The 21,375-nt window shown below is 33.8% G+C and overlaps 1 protein-coding gene across 1 annotated transcript in view; it reads left to right on the top strand.

Moving 5' to 3' along the window:
* SLC12A2 (solute carrier family 12 member 2) overlaps positions 1-21,375 on the top strand; it is a 49,975-nt gene that overhangs the window by 4,756 nt on the left and 23,844 nt on the right. The window contains exons 3-13 of the mRNA XM_058168537.1: positions 5,772-5,891; positions 8,715-8,790; positions 10,534-10,629; positions 11,343-11,482; positions 12,328-12,438; positions 13,689-13,797; positions 14,452-14,579; positions 14,658-14,742; positions 16,896-17,047; positions 20,610-20,717; positions 21,036-21,159. Coding sequence (XP_058024520.1) covers positions 5,772-5,891; positions 8,715-8,790; positions 10,534-10,629; positions 11,343-11,482; positions 12,328-12,438; positions 13,689-13,797; positions 14,452-14,579; positions 14,658-14,742; positions 16,896-17,047; positions 20,610-20,717; positions 21,036-21,159 — 1,249 coding nt within the window. The remainder of the gene's footprint in view (positions 1-5,771; positions 5,892-8,714; positions 8,791-10,533; positions 10,630-11,342; positions 11,483-12,327; positions 12,439-13,688; positions 13,798-14,451; positions 14,580-14,657; positions 14,743-16,895; positions 17,048-20,609; positions 20,718-21,035; positions 21,160-21,375) is intronic.

The following is a 21,375-nucleotide window of genomic DNA, read 5'->3' as shown; positions in this document are numbered from 1 at the left end:
TTTTTTCAGGAAGTATATTCTAAGCATGGCAGTTTGAATCTAAATACATAGAGTGTATTTATGGAAGAAGTAGGGTATTGTCTTGAAAGAAATGAAACAGGTTAAGCAGATATTTTTAGATAAATGAGTATTTTCCATTAAAAGTATACGTTGATCGCTTTTTAGCAGTTAGAAAAATTGCTACACGTGTATAAGCAATCTTAAGATGGGCAATATACTCTATAAATGTAAATAAATGGTTATTAGTTTAAAAATTAAAGTTAACGTAAATTATCCTGCTTAGAAAGTGGTTATGTTTATTTCTGTGTGAAAGATTCGTGTAACTTTCTCATCAAATCTTGCAGTATTAAGGAAATACTTTGAAGTTGTGGTTATGTTGGTTGTGTGAGGGCAGCCTGCCCTATAGAACTACATGCAAATGTGGTATGTTTGAGGATTACTGTCAGGTCAAGAGCTGAAATGTTAGCTGGATGGCTCTTTAAAGCTTGCTTAATCACCTGGCTAATTATCTGTTAGCTTAACATTAAAAGTAAGCAACAGAAAATGTTAAAGAGGGATTGATATCCAAAGAAATATATCTAATGAAATTTTAAGTCAACCTGAAATGCACCAATTCAGTTGGTCAGATTGGTTCTGCATTACTTTATATCTTTTTAAATATAAAAATAGGATAGGATAGAATAGGGTAGAATAGAATTTATTGGCCAAGTGTGGTTGGACACACAAGGAATTTGTCTTGGTGCATATGCTCTCAATGAGAGGGTTATGAATAAATAAAAATGAGGGTTACCTTGAAGTGAGGGATTCTTAGAAACTAGTTATGCATATAGCATTAGTTCAGGTACTTTATGATATCAAGTCATCTTACGTATAAGAAGGTTCAGCCAAAACTACTAATGCATCTCTGAGTAGCAGATGCATTAATCATCTTGGCAATCATTCTGGCTTTGCTATAGTGTATGGAATGTGATCTTGTCAGTAACATTTTATGTTAAAATTTGAATAAAATATAATTTCTCATTTCTTAGAATATTTTAAAGTTGAGCTATGTTATTTGGGCAGATGAAAACTGGTTGACATTTTGATACAGATAATATTTGTGGATATGTATTATGTAAAACTAGTGAGTCAGGATTAAGAGTAGAATGGCTTACTGGTTGTGAAAACTGTTTTGAAAAATAGATGCAGTTTAAAGATGTCATTATGCTGATTGTAACAAGTGTATCTGGACTGAAAATGACTGGTTTGATGAAAATTACGAGACTGTTTCAGCAGAACTCCAGGTTAAGAACAAGGCCTACACAGACAGACAGAATGAACTGTCACCTGTCTCAAAGAAAGGCAGGATGAGTGGCAGCAGGGAAAAGCTGAGCAGGTGAAAAAGCTGCCAGTGAAATTCTTCAGCATCATAAAGTCAGTTTATGACCCTTGTAAATCAAGATGCTTCCCCTTGCTGTCATCTGATGGGCTAAGCTTGATCAAAGATCAGGAAGAATCGAAAAATCACTCGGCTAAACAGTTTTCTAACCTACTCAATAGGCCATCCACAACTGATCCTGATGTCTTATAGTAGATTCCACAGCTGTCAATTTTGGATGCCCTAGACCTGCCTCCCTCTACTGATGAGATTGAGACAGTGATCTTGCAGATGATCTCAAATAAAGCAACAGGGCAAATGGTATTCCTGTTGAGATCTATAAAGCTCTTCACCTAAAACACTTATAATTGTTTCAAGGAAGACATTTAGTTCATGGAGGAGATGCCTGATGATTTCTGTCATGCCCTCATTGTAGCACTCTATAAATAAGGGAAGTTAATCAAACTGCAGAAATTATAAAAGCAGCTCACTGCTGTCCATTGCAGGTTTCCACCCCACTCTCACTGTTTTGGAAAAGAACCTCCCGAAGGTACAATATGGCTTTTGGCCAGAAATACAGTAGATATGATATTTACTGTGAGGCAAGTCCAGGACAATTTCATTGAGCAGAACAAGCCTCTTTACTCTTGTCATCATGTTGACAAAGCCATTTGACACCGGAAACAGGGAGACACTCTAGATCATCCTGAAACATCATGGATGCCCAAAGAAATTGATTGAAGTTGATTCTGCTGCTCCATATCAGAATGACAGAATAGGTCCTTTAAAGTGGTGATAAGTCAACTGCATTTACCATTTCCATTAGGGGTAAAGCTGGACACTAGCCCCAGTCCTGTTTAATCTGTCCTTTGCTTGCATGCTGTCCTATGCTTTCCAAAGTCTGAAGGAGGGAGTTATATCAGGTACTCATTGGACAACTCTCTTTGACCCTTGTCCCTTGAACACATGAACAAAGAGCGTCCATACATTCAAAAATAATGATTGCTTATGATTGTGTTCACTTGGCTCATAAAGACAGTGATCTACAATTGATGTTAAATAAAATTTTAGATACTGTTATGCTCTTTAGCATGACTATCAACCTGAATAAAACTGAAGACTTTACCAGTCTGTGTCAAATATCAACCCAATAGAAGATCATTGTTGATACCCAGCTGACAAATTAAACAGCTTCAAATACTTGGGAAGTATTATCTTGATCTATGCTTCTTTGAACAAAGAAATTGACCCCAGGATCAGCCAGATTTTAGGGCAGTTGTATACTAGAGTGTTTAATCATCATAATGTCCATATCTCCACAAAGCTGAAAGTATGCAGAACTATAATTATCCTTTCTCTCCTATATGAATATGAGTCCAGATGCAATGGATGAGACACATCATCAGAATGGATGAGCATTTATTTAATAACTGGATGGCGAATTGGAGACCAAAAAGAGACCTTAAGCTTGTCCATGCAAGTGCCAAAAAAGCTGCCGCCAAAAACTGATAGAATATTATGAGTAGCAGCACAGAATAGCATCCACAATTATATTGTATTTCCCTACGATACAACATATTTGGTTTATTCTATACTTTTGATTATAAATATGCTGTGTGGTAATCAGATTAGGAAATGAAAAAAACATGGAGGATTACATGAGTAAAGGCATTTCTTCTGCCAGAAAGCGTGTTGAAGAATCCTTCAATCTTACATTATCGGAGAATTATCAGATTTCAGAAGGTTTAATGAAAAGTAATGACTTTGATGCTATAAGTTATTAACAGATGGAATTTGTAATTGAATTTTAGCCTAATGAAGTTCACTGTCAAATTATTGATTGATTATTTATTTATTTATTTAAAACATTTATATAGCCTCCCTTTGTACCGAATTCAGGGCAGCTGCCAATCAAGAATTAAAACAATATAAAAACCATGTAAAACTATTAAAACTATAACAAAAAATCTGACACCAATTTAAGCTTCCAAAAGTCAGTCGCTTTAACCTATGCCAGTGCTTGATGGAAAACCCAGATATTTAATGTGGGTTTTTTTGTTTTTTTTGGGATGACTAGAAGTGCTAGTAAAGTTGATGATTTGACGTATTGTGCATCGCTGAGCCCCTCCCCCCAAATAAAATTAGGGAACCAAATAGTGGAGATTTGTGTGATTGAGAATGATGCGGATGACTTGCAAGAGCAATTGATAAGTTCATGTGAAAAAGATTAATGAACTTTATTCAGATATAAATTGCTGTCAAGCTTGACATTTTATAGGAATACATGGGTCATGTTATTGAAGGTCTTCAATTTTGGAAGATTGATGCAATCAAGTCTTTCTTACATGAAGGGTTAAAAATTGCCAGCAATTATTGTCATACTATAAGAATGAATGTGAGGAATTTCTTTACAGAAATTGTGACGGCCAACAAAACAAGTCCCAGGAACAAAATGTCAGTCCATTGAATATTATTATAAAATCTCATATATCAACAAAGGATTCAAAACATAGGGTTTGACAGGAAACCTCATGGTTATCATTTAGGGTTTGACAGGAAAACTCGTAGTTATAGTTTTTGAGATGCAGATAGTGTTGTTCACACAGATTTCCTTGAATCTGGCACTACTATTAATTTAAAGCACTATACTGCAATACTTAGAATAACACACATGGTTCGGAAGCAAAATAAGGAAATTTGGATTGCAATCTGACAATGTTTAGTCTCATATTTCACAAGCCACTCAATAGTTATTTGTGAAATTGAATTTTGCAGGCTTATTCCATATAGCCCAAACTTTGTACCATGCAACTTTCTTTCCCAAATTTAGGAATACTTTCGTGGATATGCATTGGACTCAAATGAAGAGGTAGAAAGGACTGTCAAGACCTGGTTGAAAGACAAAGTTTAGAGTTCTTTCATAATAGGTTTAAAAAGTAGGTTGTCTATCATTGGCAGAAGTGTGACAAATGGTGATGATTATAGGACATATATAGAATACATAGAAAATAGGAGGAAGGTGTGCTTGATATGTTCATGGCCTTGAGTTATTTTTAAAAATAACAAAGGCAGAATATGCATAAAATGAAGAAGTAAATAGAGGTAAAAAATAGAGCTCATTTTGAGGATTATTTTTTCTGTTTCATTTATTATAATATCCATATAGGTATTATGGAGATTAAGGCACTACATTCATTAAACATAAGCATCTTCTGTGCTTTTTTTAAACATTAAAATCTACAGCAGCCTTTGTCAACTGGGGTTTTATGGCAAGTTTTTTGGGGTTCTCCATGATTGAAAAAAAAAGAGAGAGTTTTTTGTTTTTGTTTTTGTTTTTTACACTCACAGTTTTTGAATTTTTACTCATCTGAGTCAGCACCTGGCCTGCTGTTTTGCTGATGTTTTAAACGTAGACGTGTGTTGTATAAGCAAGAAGTGAATTCTGTTTTAAACTTTTTAGAGTAAGTTTTGTGTTTTTTTTACAGGGATCCTTGAGATCTGAAAATTATTTCAGAAGCTCTTCTAGGGTAACAAAGTTTAGAAAGTCTGTTATAGAACATTGAACCTTTTGACTGAATGTAAAAGTACCTATGAATTATGTATATAGATAATTCTCACTTAACCACCACAAATGGGGCCAGCAACTCTGTCACTAAGCGATATCATTAAGCAAGTCATCATGTGACGGCAACAAACTTAAGTCCTCACTTCCATCACAATTGTTAAGCAAGTCACCCATGGTTGGTTAGGGTGACATCAGTGACCAAAACTTGCAGTTTTATTGCTAGCTTCCCAGTTGACTCTGCTTGTCAGAAGCCAGCTGTGATGCATGCAAATGACAATCGTGATCAAAGGATATTGTGAGAGTCATAAAATACCCACCAGTTGTGAAATGCCTGAATCTCTATCATGTGACCATTGGGGGCATATTGACAATTGTAAATGCAAGGACTGGCTATAAAGTTCCTTTCTCAGTGCTGTCATAACTTTGAACAGTCACTAAACAGGGCAGTTATTTAGCAAGGAATGTCTATATATAATATAATACATGCTTTATATAATTGCCATGGTTTTTATAGTCTTGTGAAAGTTATTTATTTAAATATATTTTGTACATCTTGCAAGTCATACTTCTTTTAATAAATGAATCTATATGATTCATTTATTAAATGAAAATGCCTTGCATGATGTACAAACTTTCATATAAAACTTCACTAGCTTTATACAAAAGATGTTATCATACAGTGGTAGACTACTTTTCTACAAAGAAAAAAACATTTCCAAGCTTTCTGATATTAGTCAAAGTGTTCTGCCATTTAATCCTTGTTGGTTACAACACTATCAGCATTAAGCAGATTTATTAGAGACTCTTTCTACAATGTCCCTTTCCCTTCTGATTGTTATTATGCCTTAGGAGCTATTTGAAGATGGCTATGCAAATGGAGAAGAAGGAACTCCCACTGGAGAAGCCACTGCAGCCTATACTGCTGATAGTAAAGGGGTTGTCAAATTTGGTTGGATTAAAGGTGTATTGGTGAGTAGAACTTCAGTTTTTCAAGTAATTCTTGACTTCTATTTAATGTTTTAAATCATGCATGGGGTGAAATTCAACATTTCATGAATGGTAAAATATCTTATGACAGAACAGAACTACTTATAAAATAGAAATATTTCAATTTGGTCACTTAGCTCACAGTATTTTTTATTCACCCAAATACCAATATTTAATTGTATTACTGGTTTGATATATATAATATATTTTCAAGTTCATATATAAGGTGAGATAATTTATCCATTTACTAAAACATGTGCAGATCCTGCTTTTTTTCTTGTCTTGCTTCTCTTCAGTCTTTTTCATATTTGTTGTCACTTCACATCTCTATTTTTGCCTGGCAGAGTTTTCCTTCTCTTTGCCAAGCAGCGATATCTTTTATTTGCTTGTTGCCTTTCTTCCTGCATGGTAGAGAGGGTGAGAGCAGGTGGGGGTTCTCAGGGAATGGTGCTGCTCATCACAAGGAGATTTGTGGGGTTGATAAGTATTCCCTTTGTCTGGAAAATATGTTTAGGCTGGTGTATTAAGACAAGTTGTGAGGCCGCTATTTCCAGACTGCTTCTATTCCAGGCCTTTTCCTGTGGCCCCACATTCACATCTGTAGAACATTCATTGCCCTGCTCTTGCTGTTTAACATCCATGAATTATCATTACAGGCCATAGAAAATGGCTTGGAAAGCCAGCATTTTGAGGTTCCTGTCTGTCTATCTATCTGGCAGTTTTCATAATCATTGCCCCAAAGATCCTTTTTTTTTAAAGAAGGAAAAGGTAAATTTAAGAATATCACTGGACAGAAAAAAGTAAGCTATGAAAACGTTTTCATTTGTGCCTTTTTGTTCTTGATAGTCTGTTATTTTCTTTTGTTGATTGGATTAATCCAGAGACTACGTAGAAAAAAACTCATACTCCATATAATTTATTAGTTCATTCTACCACAGAAATATTCTAAAGCTATATGGTTAATAGTAAAAGGCATACTGTTTATATTGTTCACTTTAAATTTGTAATAAACAATATTATGGTTAGTTATATGTAATTAACATCTTTCTAATTTATTTAATTTGAGATTTCTATGTATTTCTGCTTTCTGTTCACTTACTTCAAGGATAGTATTGTATCTTTTCTATGGTTTAAACATTCCTTACAAAACAGTTTCCAGTTCAGCATGTTAAGAAACTGCAGCTCAGTACTCACGCTCTTCCTGTAGCCGTACAAAGCAAATGGCTCCAAAATGGGGGTACATATAACAATAAATGGTGTAGTTTTTGGAGTGACATTATATATTATGTTTGCTTTATTACTATACTTTTGGTTTATAAACAGTGATCAGTCTTTTTCTGGTGAACATGTTTTCTTGCTATTAGGAATCTTTAAAGGTAATATATTTGTTTTCTGTATATAATTTATTGATTAGCTGTTAATAATAGTGTTTTTCGCAACTAGCTTTTTAAAATTATCATTTTGCAATCTTGTTTTCTAAACTATCTTTTTATATGTAAATTTGAAGCTTTTGCCCGCTGTGTTGAGAATATAAGATCATGAACAGTAATTATAATGAACTTTAAACAGAATAACAGAGTTGGAAGGAACCTTGGAGGTCTTCTAGTCCAACCCCCTGCCTAGGTAGGAAACCCTACACCACTTCAGACAAATGGTTATCCAATATCTTCTTAAAAACTTCCAGTGTTGGAGCATTCACAACTTCTGGAGGCAAGTTGTTCCACTGATTAATTGTTCTAACTGTCAGAAAATTTCTCCTTAGTTCTAAGTTGCTTCTCTCCTTGATTAGTTTTCACCCATTTCTTCTTGTCCTGCCCTCAGGTGCTTTGGAGAATAGCTTGACTCCCTCTTCTTTGTGGCAACCCCTGAGATATTGGAACACTGCTATCATGTCTCCCCTAGTCCTTCTTTTCATTAAACTAGACATACCCAGTTCCTGCAACCATTCTTCATATGTTTTAGCCTCCAGTCTCCTAATCATCTTTGTTGCTCTTCTCTGCACTCTTTCTAGAGTCTCCATATCCTTTTCACATTGTGATGACCAAAACTGGATACAATATTCCAAGTGTGGCCTTACCAAGGCATTATCAAGTAGTATTAATACTTCGCATGATCTTGATTCTATCCCTCTGTTTATGCAGCCTAGATCTGTGTTGGCTTTTTTGGCAGCTGCTGCACACTGCTGGTTCATATTTAAATGGTTGTCCACTGGGACTCCAAGATCCCTTTCACAGTTAGTACTATTGAGCAAGGTACCACATATACTGTACCTATGCATTTTGTTTTTCTTGCCTAAATGTGGAACCTTACTTTTTTCACCATTGAATTTCATTTTGTTAGATGGCGCCCAATGTTCAAGTCTGTCAAGAGCCTTCTATATCTTAAGCCTATCTTCTGGAGTGTTGGCTATTCCTGCTAGCTTGGTGTCATCTGCAAATTTGATGAGTTTCCCATCTATTACCTCATCCAAATCATTGATGAAGATATTGACAAGTACTGGGCCTAAAACAGAGCATTGCGGTACCCTACTGCATACTTCCCTCCATGTAGATGCAGTTCCATTGAGGACTACATGTTGAGTGTGGTTGGTCAGCCAGTTACGAATCCAGCCAGTTATGAATTTACTTGCTGAAAACTCATCTATGTGCTGTTAAAGTTAGATGGATTCCAAGTTGCATCTTGAAAAGAATGCTTAAAAGCCTGAGATGCTCGGTTCTCTTGTAAGAAACTTTTTACTTGAACTGTTACATTTACTTCAAAAATCTAATTTTAATATAAATGTTATTTACTTTGATGTTGATATAGGTACGATGTATGTTGAATATCTGGGGTGTGATGCTCTTCATTCGACTATCCTGGATTGTAGGACACGCTGGCATAGGTTTGTAAACACCATATTTTGGCTATTGCTAAAACTTCTGTGATTTGACATGTGACAAAATATGGGTTATAGAGTAGGATTACTGCTAAATGTCCATAATTTCTCAAAAAGCAAGAATTGAATGGTTAAACAACTGTGGGTTTTTTTTGTAGAACTTTCACATTTTGGGGGGAAGGAAGTTTATGTCTATATTAAAACATAGCACACCTGAATGATTAGCCCTGTAGTTGATTCCCAGAAGATTATGCAGGAGGCTTTCTTACTAAAAATTAATAAGATTTCTACAATTGCTGAACATGTTTCATTTGCTGTGAACTAGCAGTATGCTCCCATTGTTAAACATGTTTCCTTATTTGACATTTATGCTATTTTTGTTACTTTTATATATTGAAATAAGTTGTTAACATGTTCGATCAACCTGGTATCAGCAACATTTATTGACTAGATAAATAGATTTGTATCTTCAGATCTTCCAACAGCACATCTATTGCTGCTGTAATTGAGACTTGTCACCTTGCTGATAGTTATTGTCATCTTCTCTTTTCTTCTACCGTTTCCCAACATTATGGACTTCTCAGGGGATCTGGTCCAAAATATGATAATTTGAGCCTGATTATTTCTACCTTAAGTCAGAACTCTTGATTGATTTGTTCTATGTTTCGTTTGTTTTCTTGGCAATTCATAGCCTATTTATTGATTGCTGAATCCTATGCTGTTTGATAATCAGTCCTAAAATGCAGAAACAAATCATCACTTAAATGTATTCAATTTTAAGGCTAGGTTACTGCATCTGTTTTTACTAGTTTGGTTTTCTTTATGTTTAATTATACTCCCATTTTCTCACTGAGGTCTTTGACTTTGAGTACTACAATAGAGCTCTCTAGTCATTTGTACTTTCAGAGTAATGTCACCAACATAGCCCAGTTTGATGTTTATTTCTCCACTTTTAAAATTGCATTCATCATCTTCTGATCAAGCTTCTTTCAGTATATATTTGATACATAGATCGAATAAATAAGAAAGAGAATTCAGTCTTTGCTGACCTGACATGATTTGCTTTGCCATGTTTCACCTGGATTGCAGTTCCTGTTCTGTGTGGCTTTTGTATTGGAAAATGATTTGAGAATGCCATTTACCTAAAGACATATCCCAACTTGACAGAATTACAGGTCTTCCTGTAATCAATGAAATACATAGTGAATTATTTTTGGTATTCTTTGGCCTTCTCAATTATCCAGAGAGCAGTATTGTCGCTTGTTTTTAAAACTAGTTTGAACATAGTATTCTATTCCGCTTTGGATGATCCTAAGAATTATTTTGCTGATGATGAAATTATAGATACAGTGCAACAATTTGCAGAGAGTCTTCTTTCTTTGATGTTGGTATTAAGGTGATCTATTCCAATCACTTGACCAAGTGTCTTTCTCCAGATTTACTGTTATAGAATAGAATCATTCAATCATTATTTTGTTACTTTGTCACATTTCTGTAAATATTCCATCAAATCCTTTAGCTTTTAAACTTGATAGTGAATTGTTGACCTAAAGTTATCATCTGGTACTAAAGATTCTTATAAATAGAGATTATCTTTAAGGTAATTTGGATGTTGACATTGCTGTTATTCAGAATTTCGTTACATATTTTCCATCTTTTGTTGAATCAGTATTTTTTGTTAAATAATATGCATTTGTTTTAGGAAATATATAGTCCTTACAAATCATAACAATTCTGCTTTCCTTACAGGACTTGCTGTCTTGGTTATTGCAATGGCCACTGTTGTAACGACTATCACTGGCTTGTCTACATCAGCAATAGCTACCAATGGTTTTGTGAGAGGAGGTAAAACTTCATCAATACTTACATGATTAGTAGTCTTCAAATGTAGATGGTATAAATTATTTTTTAGCCGTACATTTATATATAATAACTTATGTATGTAAATTCCCTGATGGAAGCATTTTTCTTATAATTTAAAGAAATGTTTAAAGACCATGAAACACATCATTGATGTACACCCAACAGCAATTTGATACCACCTGCAACAGCAGTCACAAAATATTGTGCTAGCTTGTCAGGGTCAGTTGGTTTCAAAAAACATGTTTTTGGTGACTTGTTATAAAAATCCTCTATTCATCATGAATGTTTTGCTTAACAAGCAGAACGGTTACTTGCATGCAGTTTCATAGTTCTTTGATTGTAAGGAAAGTTCTAGAAAATACATCAGTGCTTTATCCCTTGATCTTTTTCCATACAGTTAGTAGCTGTAATTCTCTTTATCTTTCTGTCTATCTATAGTATCTATCTGCCAGGACAATCTGTCTGTTAGGTGTCGTTTACTTCAGTACTAAACAGATGCAAACATTTTCTTACACGGGAATAATATAATGATATTAATTCTGTACTTCTTAAGACTTTGTGCACATGAAAATCAGAGTTGACCTTAAATAGAAAAAAGGGGGAAATCAGTGCTTGTAGGACATAAGCATAAATTCTGTGCATAAAGATATAATTTGTATCATAACTTACATCTTACAGTGTCTCTTCTTTTTTAGGAGGTGCATATTATCTTATTTCCAGAAGCTTGGGGCCAGAATTTGGTGGTGCTATAGGCTTGATCTTTGCATTTGCTAATGCTGTTGCTGTAGCCATGTATGTAGTTGGTTTTGCAGAGACTGTTGTTGACCTACTTAAGGTAAACTCATTCTTCTAGTGTGCTGTTTGTTATCTTTGTTTCACACTGTGAACAGGTTTTCCTCAGTTCTACTTTGGAGTAGTTTATAAAAACTTTTTTAGCAGATGGGAAAGTTTTGATTTAATGGCGGTAGTAGTGCAGTGGACAAATATTTGCTGAGATCAGTCCAAGATCAAATACATAATTTAATTATGCTTACTGGAAAACCTGAGGAGGTCTATGATTCATCAAAATAGTTTGATAGTTCCAGTAGAAATAAACTTGTGCAAAGTTCATGAGTTTGTAAAGTATCCTTTTTAAGATTTGTGCAATTCTAGGAATAATCATAATGGGGGATTTGATGCTATGATTATTCAGTCATTTAACATCTTTCATTTACTAATTATTGGTGACTATAGCTTGTGCTCTACATAGTGTGTTTTTCTTCCAAACCAGAATTTGGAAAAAAAATTGAAATCTGGATTAGAGTGCAGAGACAAGTTATACTTCATTGATGACCAACCTAAGGGGAAATTAAGGCAACATGAAAATATGGAGCGTGCATACTTGTCATGTATTTCTAAATCACAACTTGATTTTTACAAACTTAGTAATCAATTCAAAAACATTAAAGTTAGAAGAGTTTAATATTAATCTCTATGATTAGAGATGGTTCTTATAAAATAGAGCAAAATAAACTTCAACATTTGTACAATCAGGATCTTTGATCTAATTATTGTATGTGACAAACTAAAATGAAGTTCTGTTTTCAAATATTCTTCCTAATCTTCTTTATATTTGTTAAAATATAATTTTAGTTTGTTGCAATATTAACTCTATTACAATTATCTCAATTTTTTTTATAGGAACATGAAGTACTTATGCTGGATCCAAGTAATGATATCAGAATTATAGGAGCAATTACAATTGTTGTTTTATTAGGCATCTCGTTAGCAGGAATGGAATGGGAAGCTAAAGTAAGTAACTATGATTTTAAAAAAGATACAAACATGTAAGTAATTATGAAAAAAGGGGAAAGCAATATGCATATGTTACAAAAACAGAACAAATATTCAGACATCTAGCAAGGAACATTCTTGCAATAACTTTCCATCACATAGTTACAATATAGAGATTGTTTACATTGTTTGTTAACATAGCTTTTCCATTAGGGTAATGGGAGCAAAGGATTCTTCAGATATAACTATTGCAGACCTAGCACAGAATATCAGAGTTTTGTTGTGAATACGTAATCCAAACAAGCAATAAGATTTGTGACAGTTCTGTGCCCCCCAAAAGAAAATTTATAATTCTATTGAAGGCTTTTCACAAGTAATTACTATTATTTTAATGCTGTTGAAACTACACATAGGACTGCAGCATTGTAATTTAGAAAAAAAAAGTATTCCAGAAGGAGGCAATTAAAACAAGGTAATATTTTTTTAGATTCAAAAGAATGCCATGGCCCAAATAGATCCTATAATATACTTTTTAAAAAGGATTTATTATTTTCATTCTATAGATCTAAAAAAAAATACTATCCTCCTTATAGTCCGTTTTTTAAATACTTAAGATCTTAGTATGATTTATTTCAAAGAATTGCTATGCTTAAGTTTCTTTCAACAAATAGAGTAAACTTCTAGGTGAATTATCGTCTCTGTTACAAAACATTTTCAAGCACAAGCATTCTTACTTCTGGCTCAATTGATGAGAGGTTGACATATCTAAAGAACTGTATTTATAACATTTATTTGACTGCCTACTTAATCAAAGTGATCTGGGTAACACCCCCCTCCCCCAGAAAACCTAAGAAAAAAGACAACAAATTTGCAGTTCATATACCTACTTACAGTGAAGAAACATTAAAGCAGTAAAATGGTGATCCAAACAGTAATAATGCTATTACCCAGTTTCTGATGATTGAATTTAACCTTTTGTTTCTATTGTTAATATCTGTTTCTGAGACAGGTTTTTGACACCTTTGAGTAATTGGGTTACAACAAATAATAGAAATTGGTGAACTATGCTTTTAAATTTATTCAGTATGAAAGAATGTTTTTGATAAGCAGACGACATTAATTAAAAATAAAAATCCCAAACCTTTATTGTTTATATTTCACTCATAACTAATAGATCAATGTATCTAAATATAGCGTTGGTTTTAATTTGGAGAATTGTTTTATATAAATATATTAACCACTTGATATTAACTACTTGAAAATTATAGGCACAGATTGTTCTGCTGGTGATATTAGTAGTAGCTATTGTTGACTTCATCATAGGAACATTTATTCCATTTGAGAACAAGAAGCCTAAAGGATTTTTTGGTTACAAAGGTAAGACAAAAAAGCAAATAATTTCTGTAAGTAATCTCTCCTTTGCCTGACCCTTTCCTGCTTTCAGCACAATCACATTGCTTTCGATGTGTAGAAGAGCAAACAGCTTGCTCTCTTACAATCCCATCTCTGTTCTGCAAAATGGGGGGAAAAGAAAAAAAAAGAAAAGAGGTCAGATATAGGATGTGTACTGTCTGTAATGGGGAATCACATGACTGCACGATATTGCAAAGGTCATAAAAGATTGTAAGCAGCCTATAAAGTTGTTTTTTCCAGCATTGTTCTAATTTTAAACAGTCATCTGAAGACTGTTCAATAAGTGAGGAGTACCTGTATGCTGTTTCTAATTAATATGTCTACTGTAATCCTACAGGAATTCTTGTAAATTTAAAAGTGGATTAAATTAATATCTGTGCTTTAGTTAATAATGGGAGAAAAATTACAGGTGGTAGAAAAATATACTGATTTGGTGAAAGATTGCATTTGTGAAAAAACACAGCACATCTTTAAATATCCACCTTACAGTTAGTTTTTTTTAAGTATTACATAATTTTTTAAAGTTTCCTTGTAGTTTCTTCAGTGGAATAATAAATACGAAGTTTATTGGACAACACAATGTTAAAATAATTCTTTTTTAACATTCTTATTTAATAGCTGAAATATTTTCGGAAAACTTTGGACCAGATTTCAGAGAGGGAGAAACTTTCTTTTCAGTATTTGCTATATTTTTCCCAGCTGCAACAGGCATTTTAGCTGGTGCAAATATCTCAGGTGATCTTGCGGTGAGTGATGTTTAGTTATTTTGTCACTATTCAATTCTTTGGAGTGTTCTTGTGGTTCATAAATTCAATTTTTTCCAGGATCCTCAATCAGCCATACCTAAAGGCACATTGCTAGCCATCTTAATCACTACAGTGGTTTACATAGGAGTAGCAGTATCAGTAGGTAAGCAATTTTCACTTCTAAATTGTTTGGAAGTTTCTTGATGTGTGTGTGCATAATTTTTCCCAGGTTGGTTTTTACAACTTGAATTATTGTTTATTCTTCATATAGAGACAACCATCTTATAATTTACCAAATACAAAATCTATCTATCTACTATGCATCATCTTAGATCAATCTTCTGTACTGTAGTCCACTTGGTATTACCAAGTATTTATACCTCTATATAGGCAGAAAAAGGTAAGGCAAGAATAATATTATAAATATTGTATGTGCTTCTAAAGGAGAACAAAAAGGACAAGAAAATCCAAACTGCAATTCTGGTAAATTAGTTGTTTAACATTTTCTAAAAATAGATTATAGATATTGTGAAGTTAAATTTGTTTCTTTATAAAACGTAATAGCCATTTCAGTAGACATTCTCCCCAAAGCCAGACATAGTTTTTGCTTTTGCTTTTTATGTTATTTATGTTTTATGTTACTTAGATTTTTACACTGCCAGTGTAAATTTATAGTGTATGTCATCTACTTGGGTTTCTAAGCAGTGGTTAGCTTTCCAAAATATCAGATTAGCAGTATAGGATACTGGAGCCAAGCATACAGAACAAATTATTAAAAAGTTGAATCAAACTTTCTTTATAACATATAAGACAAACTTTTATTTAAAAAATGTTAAATTAGGTAAAATAAACTTAATTTTACCAGAGTTTAGTCCACAGTTGTTGTTTTTTTACACTTCTGAGGTGGTGTTTCTCTAAAGTTACTTAAAATCAATTTATGAAGAACAATGTTAATTACTAAGACAATCTGATAACTGTATGTTAGTTCTTAGTAATAATTGTTTTACCTAGTTCATAAAAAGTAGTTTAGTTTAGTGATGCTTATATGGCATTTAAGAATCATATCATTCAAGAATATGGCATTTTTACAATTCTGTTTCCCTAGTAGCATAGAAGGTAAGATGAGGAGATGAAGTCTGCAAAAAACCTCTTTCCCCTTTTTTCCACAAATAAAATCTTAACCGGACCCCCTTTAAATATCTTTTGTGGCCACAGACCCCCAAGACTTAACTCAAGATATAAATCATAACATTTCTTCAAGCCTTCATGGACCCCTGTGATGACATCATGCTCCCCTCCCCCCAGAGGTCCATGGACCACAGTTGAGAACCACTATTCTAGTAGAGTCAATTGCTCTTTTCAGTTTAAGGCTGTATAGACTGAAACAAAAAAAGCTACATCTGCTATTTCTATCATGGTATATGTCTCTGAATGTTTTCCATGGACTCTTGTTATTTCTGACTCCATATTTCTTCCCAATGAATCTACTGCTATGAAATTACATTCCTTTTGTGGATTTGATTTATTTATATTTGGTTTCATCTGAATGTTTTCTAAGCTCTTTATGAGTTCATCAAATGTTCTAGAAAAACTTCCACCTAAAGATTGCATGTTGCCAAGCAGTCTTCCCCCCCCCAAAAAAAAGTGTCAGCCTCCTCCTCTCTGTAATCTGATATGTTGTAGCTCAATATAGTAGATAAACAGAACAAGGAAAAGAACAGGGAAGGTATTTTCTGGATACCTCATTCCAAGAAGTTAATGAAGTTAATGAGAACAGTCAAATAGCTCAAAGAAGAAAAGCAGAAAAAACAGATAAAATCCAGCAGGGGTAAAATAAATCATGAATGCCAACCAGTTAACCTTTAAAGATAAAGAACAAAACAAAACTTGAAAAAGTGAACTTAAAGCCCAGGCTTGCTTATGAGAATGTTCTGCTGATAAAAAGAGGTGGAGAAAACACCAGTGACTTTCCGACTGCTCCTATAGGGAGCTGGAATTTTCAAGACTCCTCCTCCCAGGTAGGTCCATACCTGTCCAAAAGTAGTCTTGGGTCATTCCTAGGTGCCCCCATTGAAATCCAGGAAGAAACACTGCCAAAGAATCAGCTTTGGCAACAAAAACAGCAGATTGTCAGCTGGGGAGAAATATTTTCCTACTGGGCAGCAGCCATCCTGGGAGAGGAGTAGCTGTTGATATATTTATGAAGATCTTTTAACAAAATCTAAATGACCTTCTTTATAGGAATGGGTTAAGATAGCTGTAATGCAGTGTGCTTTTCTGCTTGGTAAGTCATCTCTTCTTTATGTACTTTTCTAGGTTCCTGTGTTGTTCGGGATGCCACCGGGAACCTTAATGACACAATTGTTAATGAGCTGACAAACTGTACATCAGCAGCTTGTAAACTGAATTTTGATTTCTCTTCCTGTGAAACAACAAAATGTTCTTATGGGCTAATGCACAACTTCCAGGTAAACACCATTTCTAATCCTGGAAATTTTTCCATATCATGATTTTAGATTTTTTTGTGTTAAAAGGATGTGAAATCAAATACTTAAAATGGAAAATGTTTCTCTCATTGGATGTTTAATTGAAAGTCACACTTTTCTATGTTTTTGTGTTGGTGGTTCCTTTTTGTCACTTCCTTCATACACTCTGTCTGTCTGTCTGTCTATCAGATTTTAATTACAATAGTAAAATCTAATATAAAAAAGAGAAAGTGAAACGTGCAGAGAAGACAATACAAAAAAAGGAAAGGAAAGAATAGAGGAAAATATATATGAAATAGTGGTCTTCCATCTTCATCATGTTCATCATACACATTTTTGTAACTCTTCACCCCCTCTTAGTTTTCAATGATCTTGTCATCCTATATCCATCCCATCTCTTATCTATAACACATTCATAAAGCATAGTATTTCAGTTCTAGTATCAGTAGAAAGTCCGTTAAGGATTACCAGCAATAACATATCTTATTTTGACCGTGATCAAAGAAACCAACTTTATATTCCTTCCTTTTAGTTCAAAATCTTAATTTTTTTCCATTCAAATAATGTTGCAAAATTTGATTTGATTTCTTCTTTTTCCCTTTTCACAAGATTCTTGAAAGCTTTAACAAGCTTTATTGTAAATCCAATGTAAAGAATTGCCCAGGTCACTCTCTTGGTTTATTATTTTTATTTTCCTTTTTATTATTAAATATCAACTTGGTTTGCATGTCTTAGGCTTAGAGTAACTTTATTGTCACTTTAAATGTACACTAATCGGCATACATTAAAATGAAATTTTGTTGCATACAGCTCTCAAAGGGTCACCACCTCGAATGGACCCTACATAAACATCACAAAAATATAAATAAAGAAATATGCATATACCCACATGCCCACATGTATTATATGACACAGAGAAACAACACAGTATAGTTTGGATGTATACATGCACACGGCAAGAAATACAAATTTTGTGAGTTTACCAGACAGATGGCATAGGGAAGAATTGTTACAGAATTGGGTAGTCCAGTTAGAGATACTTCGAAATCTCCTCCCAGAGGGAAGCAACAGAAACAGATTATAAAATGGGTGTTTGGGGGTCTCTGACAATGCTTTGAGCTCTAAGCATATAGCTCTTACAAGCAGTATCCTGAATAACAGGATGCAACCTTTCTAAAATCTTCTCGGCTGTCCTTATCACTCTCTGTATGGACTTTGTATCTGAGGCACCAAACCAAATAGTGATGCAGTTTGTTAAAATGTTAAAATGCTCTCAATTGTGCCTCTGTAAAAAGTGGCCAGGACAGAAAGAGAAAGATGTGATGTCCTCATCTATATTTGATCATATTTATATATTTTATATTTATATTATATATTATATCTGATGTAGGAAATGCTGGTTTGCATGCTTCACTAATGATGACGTGTGGAGAGACCAGTTCAGATTGTTAATTATCTGCACCACCAGATACTTAATACTGTTGATCACCTCTACAGCTGCATCCTTGATACTGAGTGGAGCATGACTACTCTGGTTCTTTCTAAAATCTACAATGATTCCCTTTGTTTTATTAACATTTAGAACCACGTTACTTGTATTGCACCCATTCACCAGAGCCTTCACCTCTTCCTTATAAGTATCTCCATTATCATTCCTGATAAGACCCGCACTGCTGTGTCATCCGAATACTTCACAATATGATTTGTAGCAGATTTGACACAACAGTTGTGGGTCATCAAGGTGAACAGTAGCGGATTCAAGACACAGCCCTATGGGGAACCTATACTCAAACTTTTATTCCAACTCGCACAAACTGGGGCCTATCAATAAGGAAATCAAGTACATAGAGGAGTATTAAAAGCTAATTTGTTCACCAAATCTTGAGGGATGATTGTGTTGAATGCTGAACTAAAATCAACAAGCAGCATTCGCACATGAGTATTCTTCTCCTCGAGGTGCACCAAGCTAAGCTAAAACACATAGGAAGTGTATCATCTATAGAGCGATTCTTCCGATAGGTAAACTGTAATGAGTCAAATGTAGGGGGAAAGCATGAAACCATATAGAAAGGCATCTTTTTCCATGTCATTTTTATAATGGTCATTTGTAGATCCATTTCTGTCCATATCTGTCTTGTCAAGTCAAACTTGTTCTTCACTTGAAATTTCTTCCATAATATTTTTGGACACAAACTATTGATAGAAACAAACATTGCTATTGACATTGTTGATACTAATTTCTGTGTTTTCAAAAGTCCCCTTCGGTATCTATCCCGTTAATTAACTGGTAATTAGGCTTGTGTAATTTTTTCCTTTAACTAATATATTTACTTCCTCCAGTGTCAAATTTTTAAAATTGATTTTTATTCATTTTTAAAAAATTCTTAAACTTCGATTAAAATTTTATTTCATTAAGGATTGAAGGGAAAGTCCTGCATGGACCTAAAAAGCCTGCAGGTACCAAAGTGGTGAGAAATGGATCACAAGGTGTTTTGGGGGTGGTGGGGAGAGGCCTTGAGAGATTCAGGGTAGATGGACCTGGGCCTGCACTAGGAGGCCTGAGGCACCCCATGCTCTGCTTAAAGACTATTCATTTATTAACTGTATCGGAGGAGCAGGGAGTTGGGTCATTAAGCAAGGCCATCTTGCTTAAGAGTCATCATGACATGCAACCAAAATGGGCAGATTTCAGTATGGTTTAATTTTGAGTCGAGGACTGTCTACTCCTTTCTACTCCTATTTTCCCCACAACAAGCCTATGAGATAGATTGAGCTGAGAGAGAATGGCTGAATTAAAGTCACCCAGTCAAATTTATTTGTTTTTCTTTCCTTTTTTCTTTTCTGTAATAATTTCAGGTTTAATCTTGGCAAACACTTTTCATGTCATCAGGTTTTCAGAAATTATGAGGGCATTGAGGCCAAACAGAGCATGCAAGAAATATTTTAATTAGAAATATTGCCACTGAATGTTTTTTAGGAAGTTGCATTTCTTTTGTAAAATTTAAAAAGTTTTAAAGCTATAATTACTTCTTAGGTCTTCGAGGATAATAATCTCATTGACAGCCCATATATTACCCCACCATTTTATAGCTGTTTCAAAATAAGAATTATTCACAGTAGTATTTTTTTCTTGAATTTTCTGTCCAATAAAACTCTAGATAGGTTTGGTCCTCTTCAGTGTTTGCATTGTAATTGGAACCAAGAACTTGCCAGGATTACAGGGGAACTGAATACATAATGGTGAGGCAGTATCATTCGCATCCCAAATAGTGTTAACGAATATCACAAAAGTATTGTTTAAAATAAGAAAATTAAAACCACTGTTTTAAAGGAATATTATCTGCCTATCTGCTGTCTCAGTAATCTAGTTAACTTGAATTTGGCTCCTTCCATTAAAAAATAATTCATTTATGAAACAGTTTAAAATGTTTAAATGCAAGCTTGCTTTCAAAATATAGATAATTAGTCTTAATACAGATTCCATTTTTTCATAACATTAATTCTTCTCTGCAAACTATTTTCTTATTTCCTATTCAATATACAGGTAATGAGCATGGTATCAGGATTTGCCCCACTGATAACAGCTGGTATATTTTCTGCAACTCTTTCTTCAGCATTAGCCTCTCTTGTCAGTGCACCTAAAATCTTTCAGGTAAGAAGGATTGTTTTCATTGTTTTCTTCAAACATGCATCATATTAAAAAAATACTTTTCTCAACTTGTACAAGCTTATAATTTATGTAGTAAGTCTTCATTTTTTAAAAAAAACTACAATATATCTTAATAATGTTGCCTGCTTTGTCTATCAACTATATCGTCTTGTGGCTAAATAGTTGATAATCTGTACAGTTTTAATGTTACTGAATTTTTTATTACAGTCTACGTATGCTTGGTCCTTGTCTTTTAAGATTTAATGCCTTGAGTGTTTTTTATATGTCCATTCTTTAATTGGTCATCTCTTTTGATCCTAGGCATTATGCAAAGATAATATCTATCCAGGTTTTCTGATATTTGCTAAAGGCTATGGGAAAAATAATGAACCTTTACGAGGGTATCTTCTCACTTTTTTGATTGCTCTTGGATTCATATTAATTGGTTAGTTTAAATCATATTTGTATACAAAACTTTTTAAAAAATTATGTGGCATGATCTGTGGAAATAAAATACGACAATATAATACCTGAACTGAGCCTTACAAGTTTTATATAGACTAATTTCATCAGTCACCTTAGCTACTTAGACTTCAAAGACTTGTCACTAGAATTTTTCATCTTCTAAATATGTGAAGAATCTTTTTGTTAATCCAGTGCT

The sequence above is a fragment of the Ahaetulla prasina genome, chromosome 2 (genome assembly GCF_028640845.1).
Source record: "Ahaetulla prasina isolate Xishuangbanna chromosome 2, ASM2864084v1, whole genome shotgun sequence".
Taxonomy (NCBI): Eukaryota; Metazoa; Chordata; class Lepidosauria; order Squamata; family Colubridae; genus Ahaetulla; species Ahaetulla prasina.
This window is presented reverse-complemented; position numbering and strand designations above follow the sequence as displayed.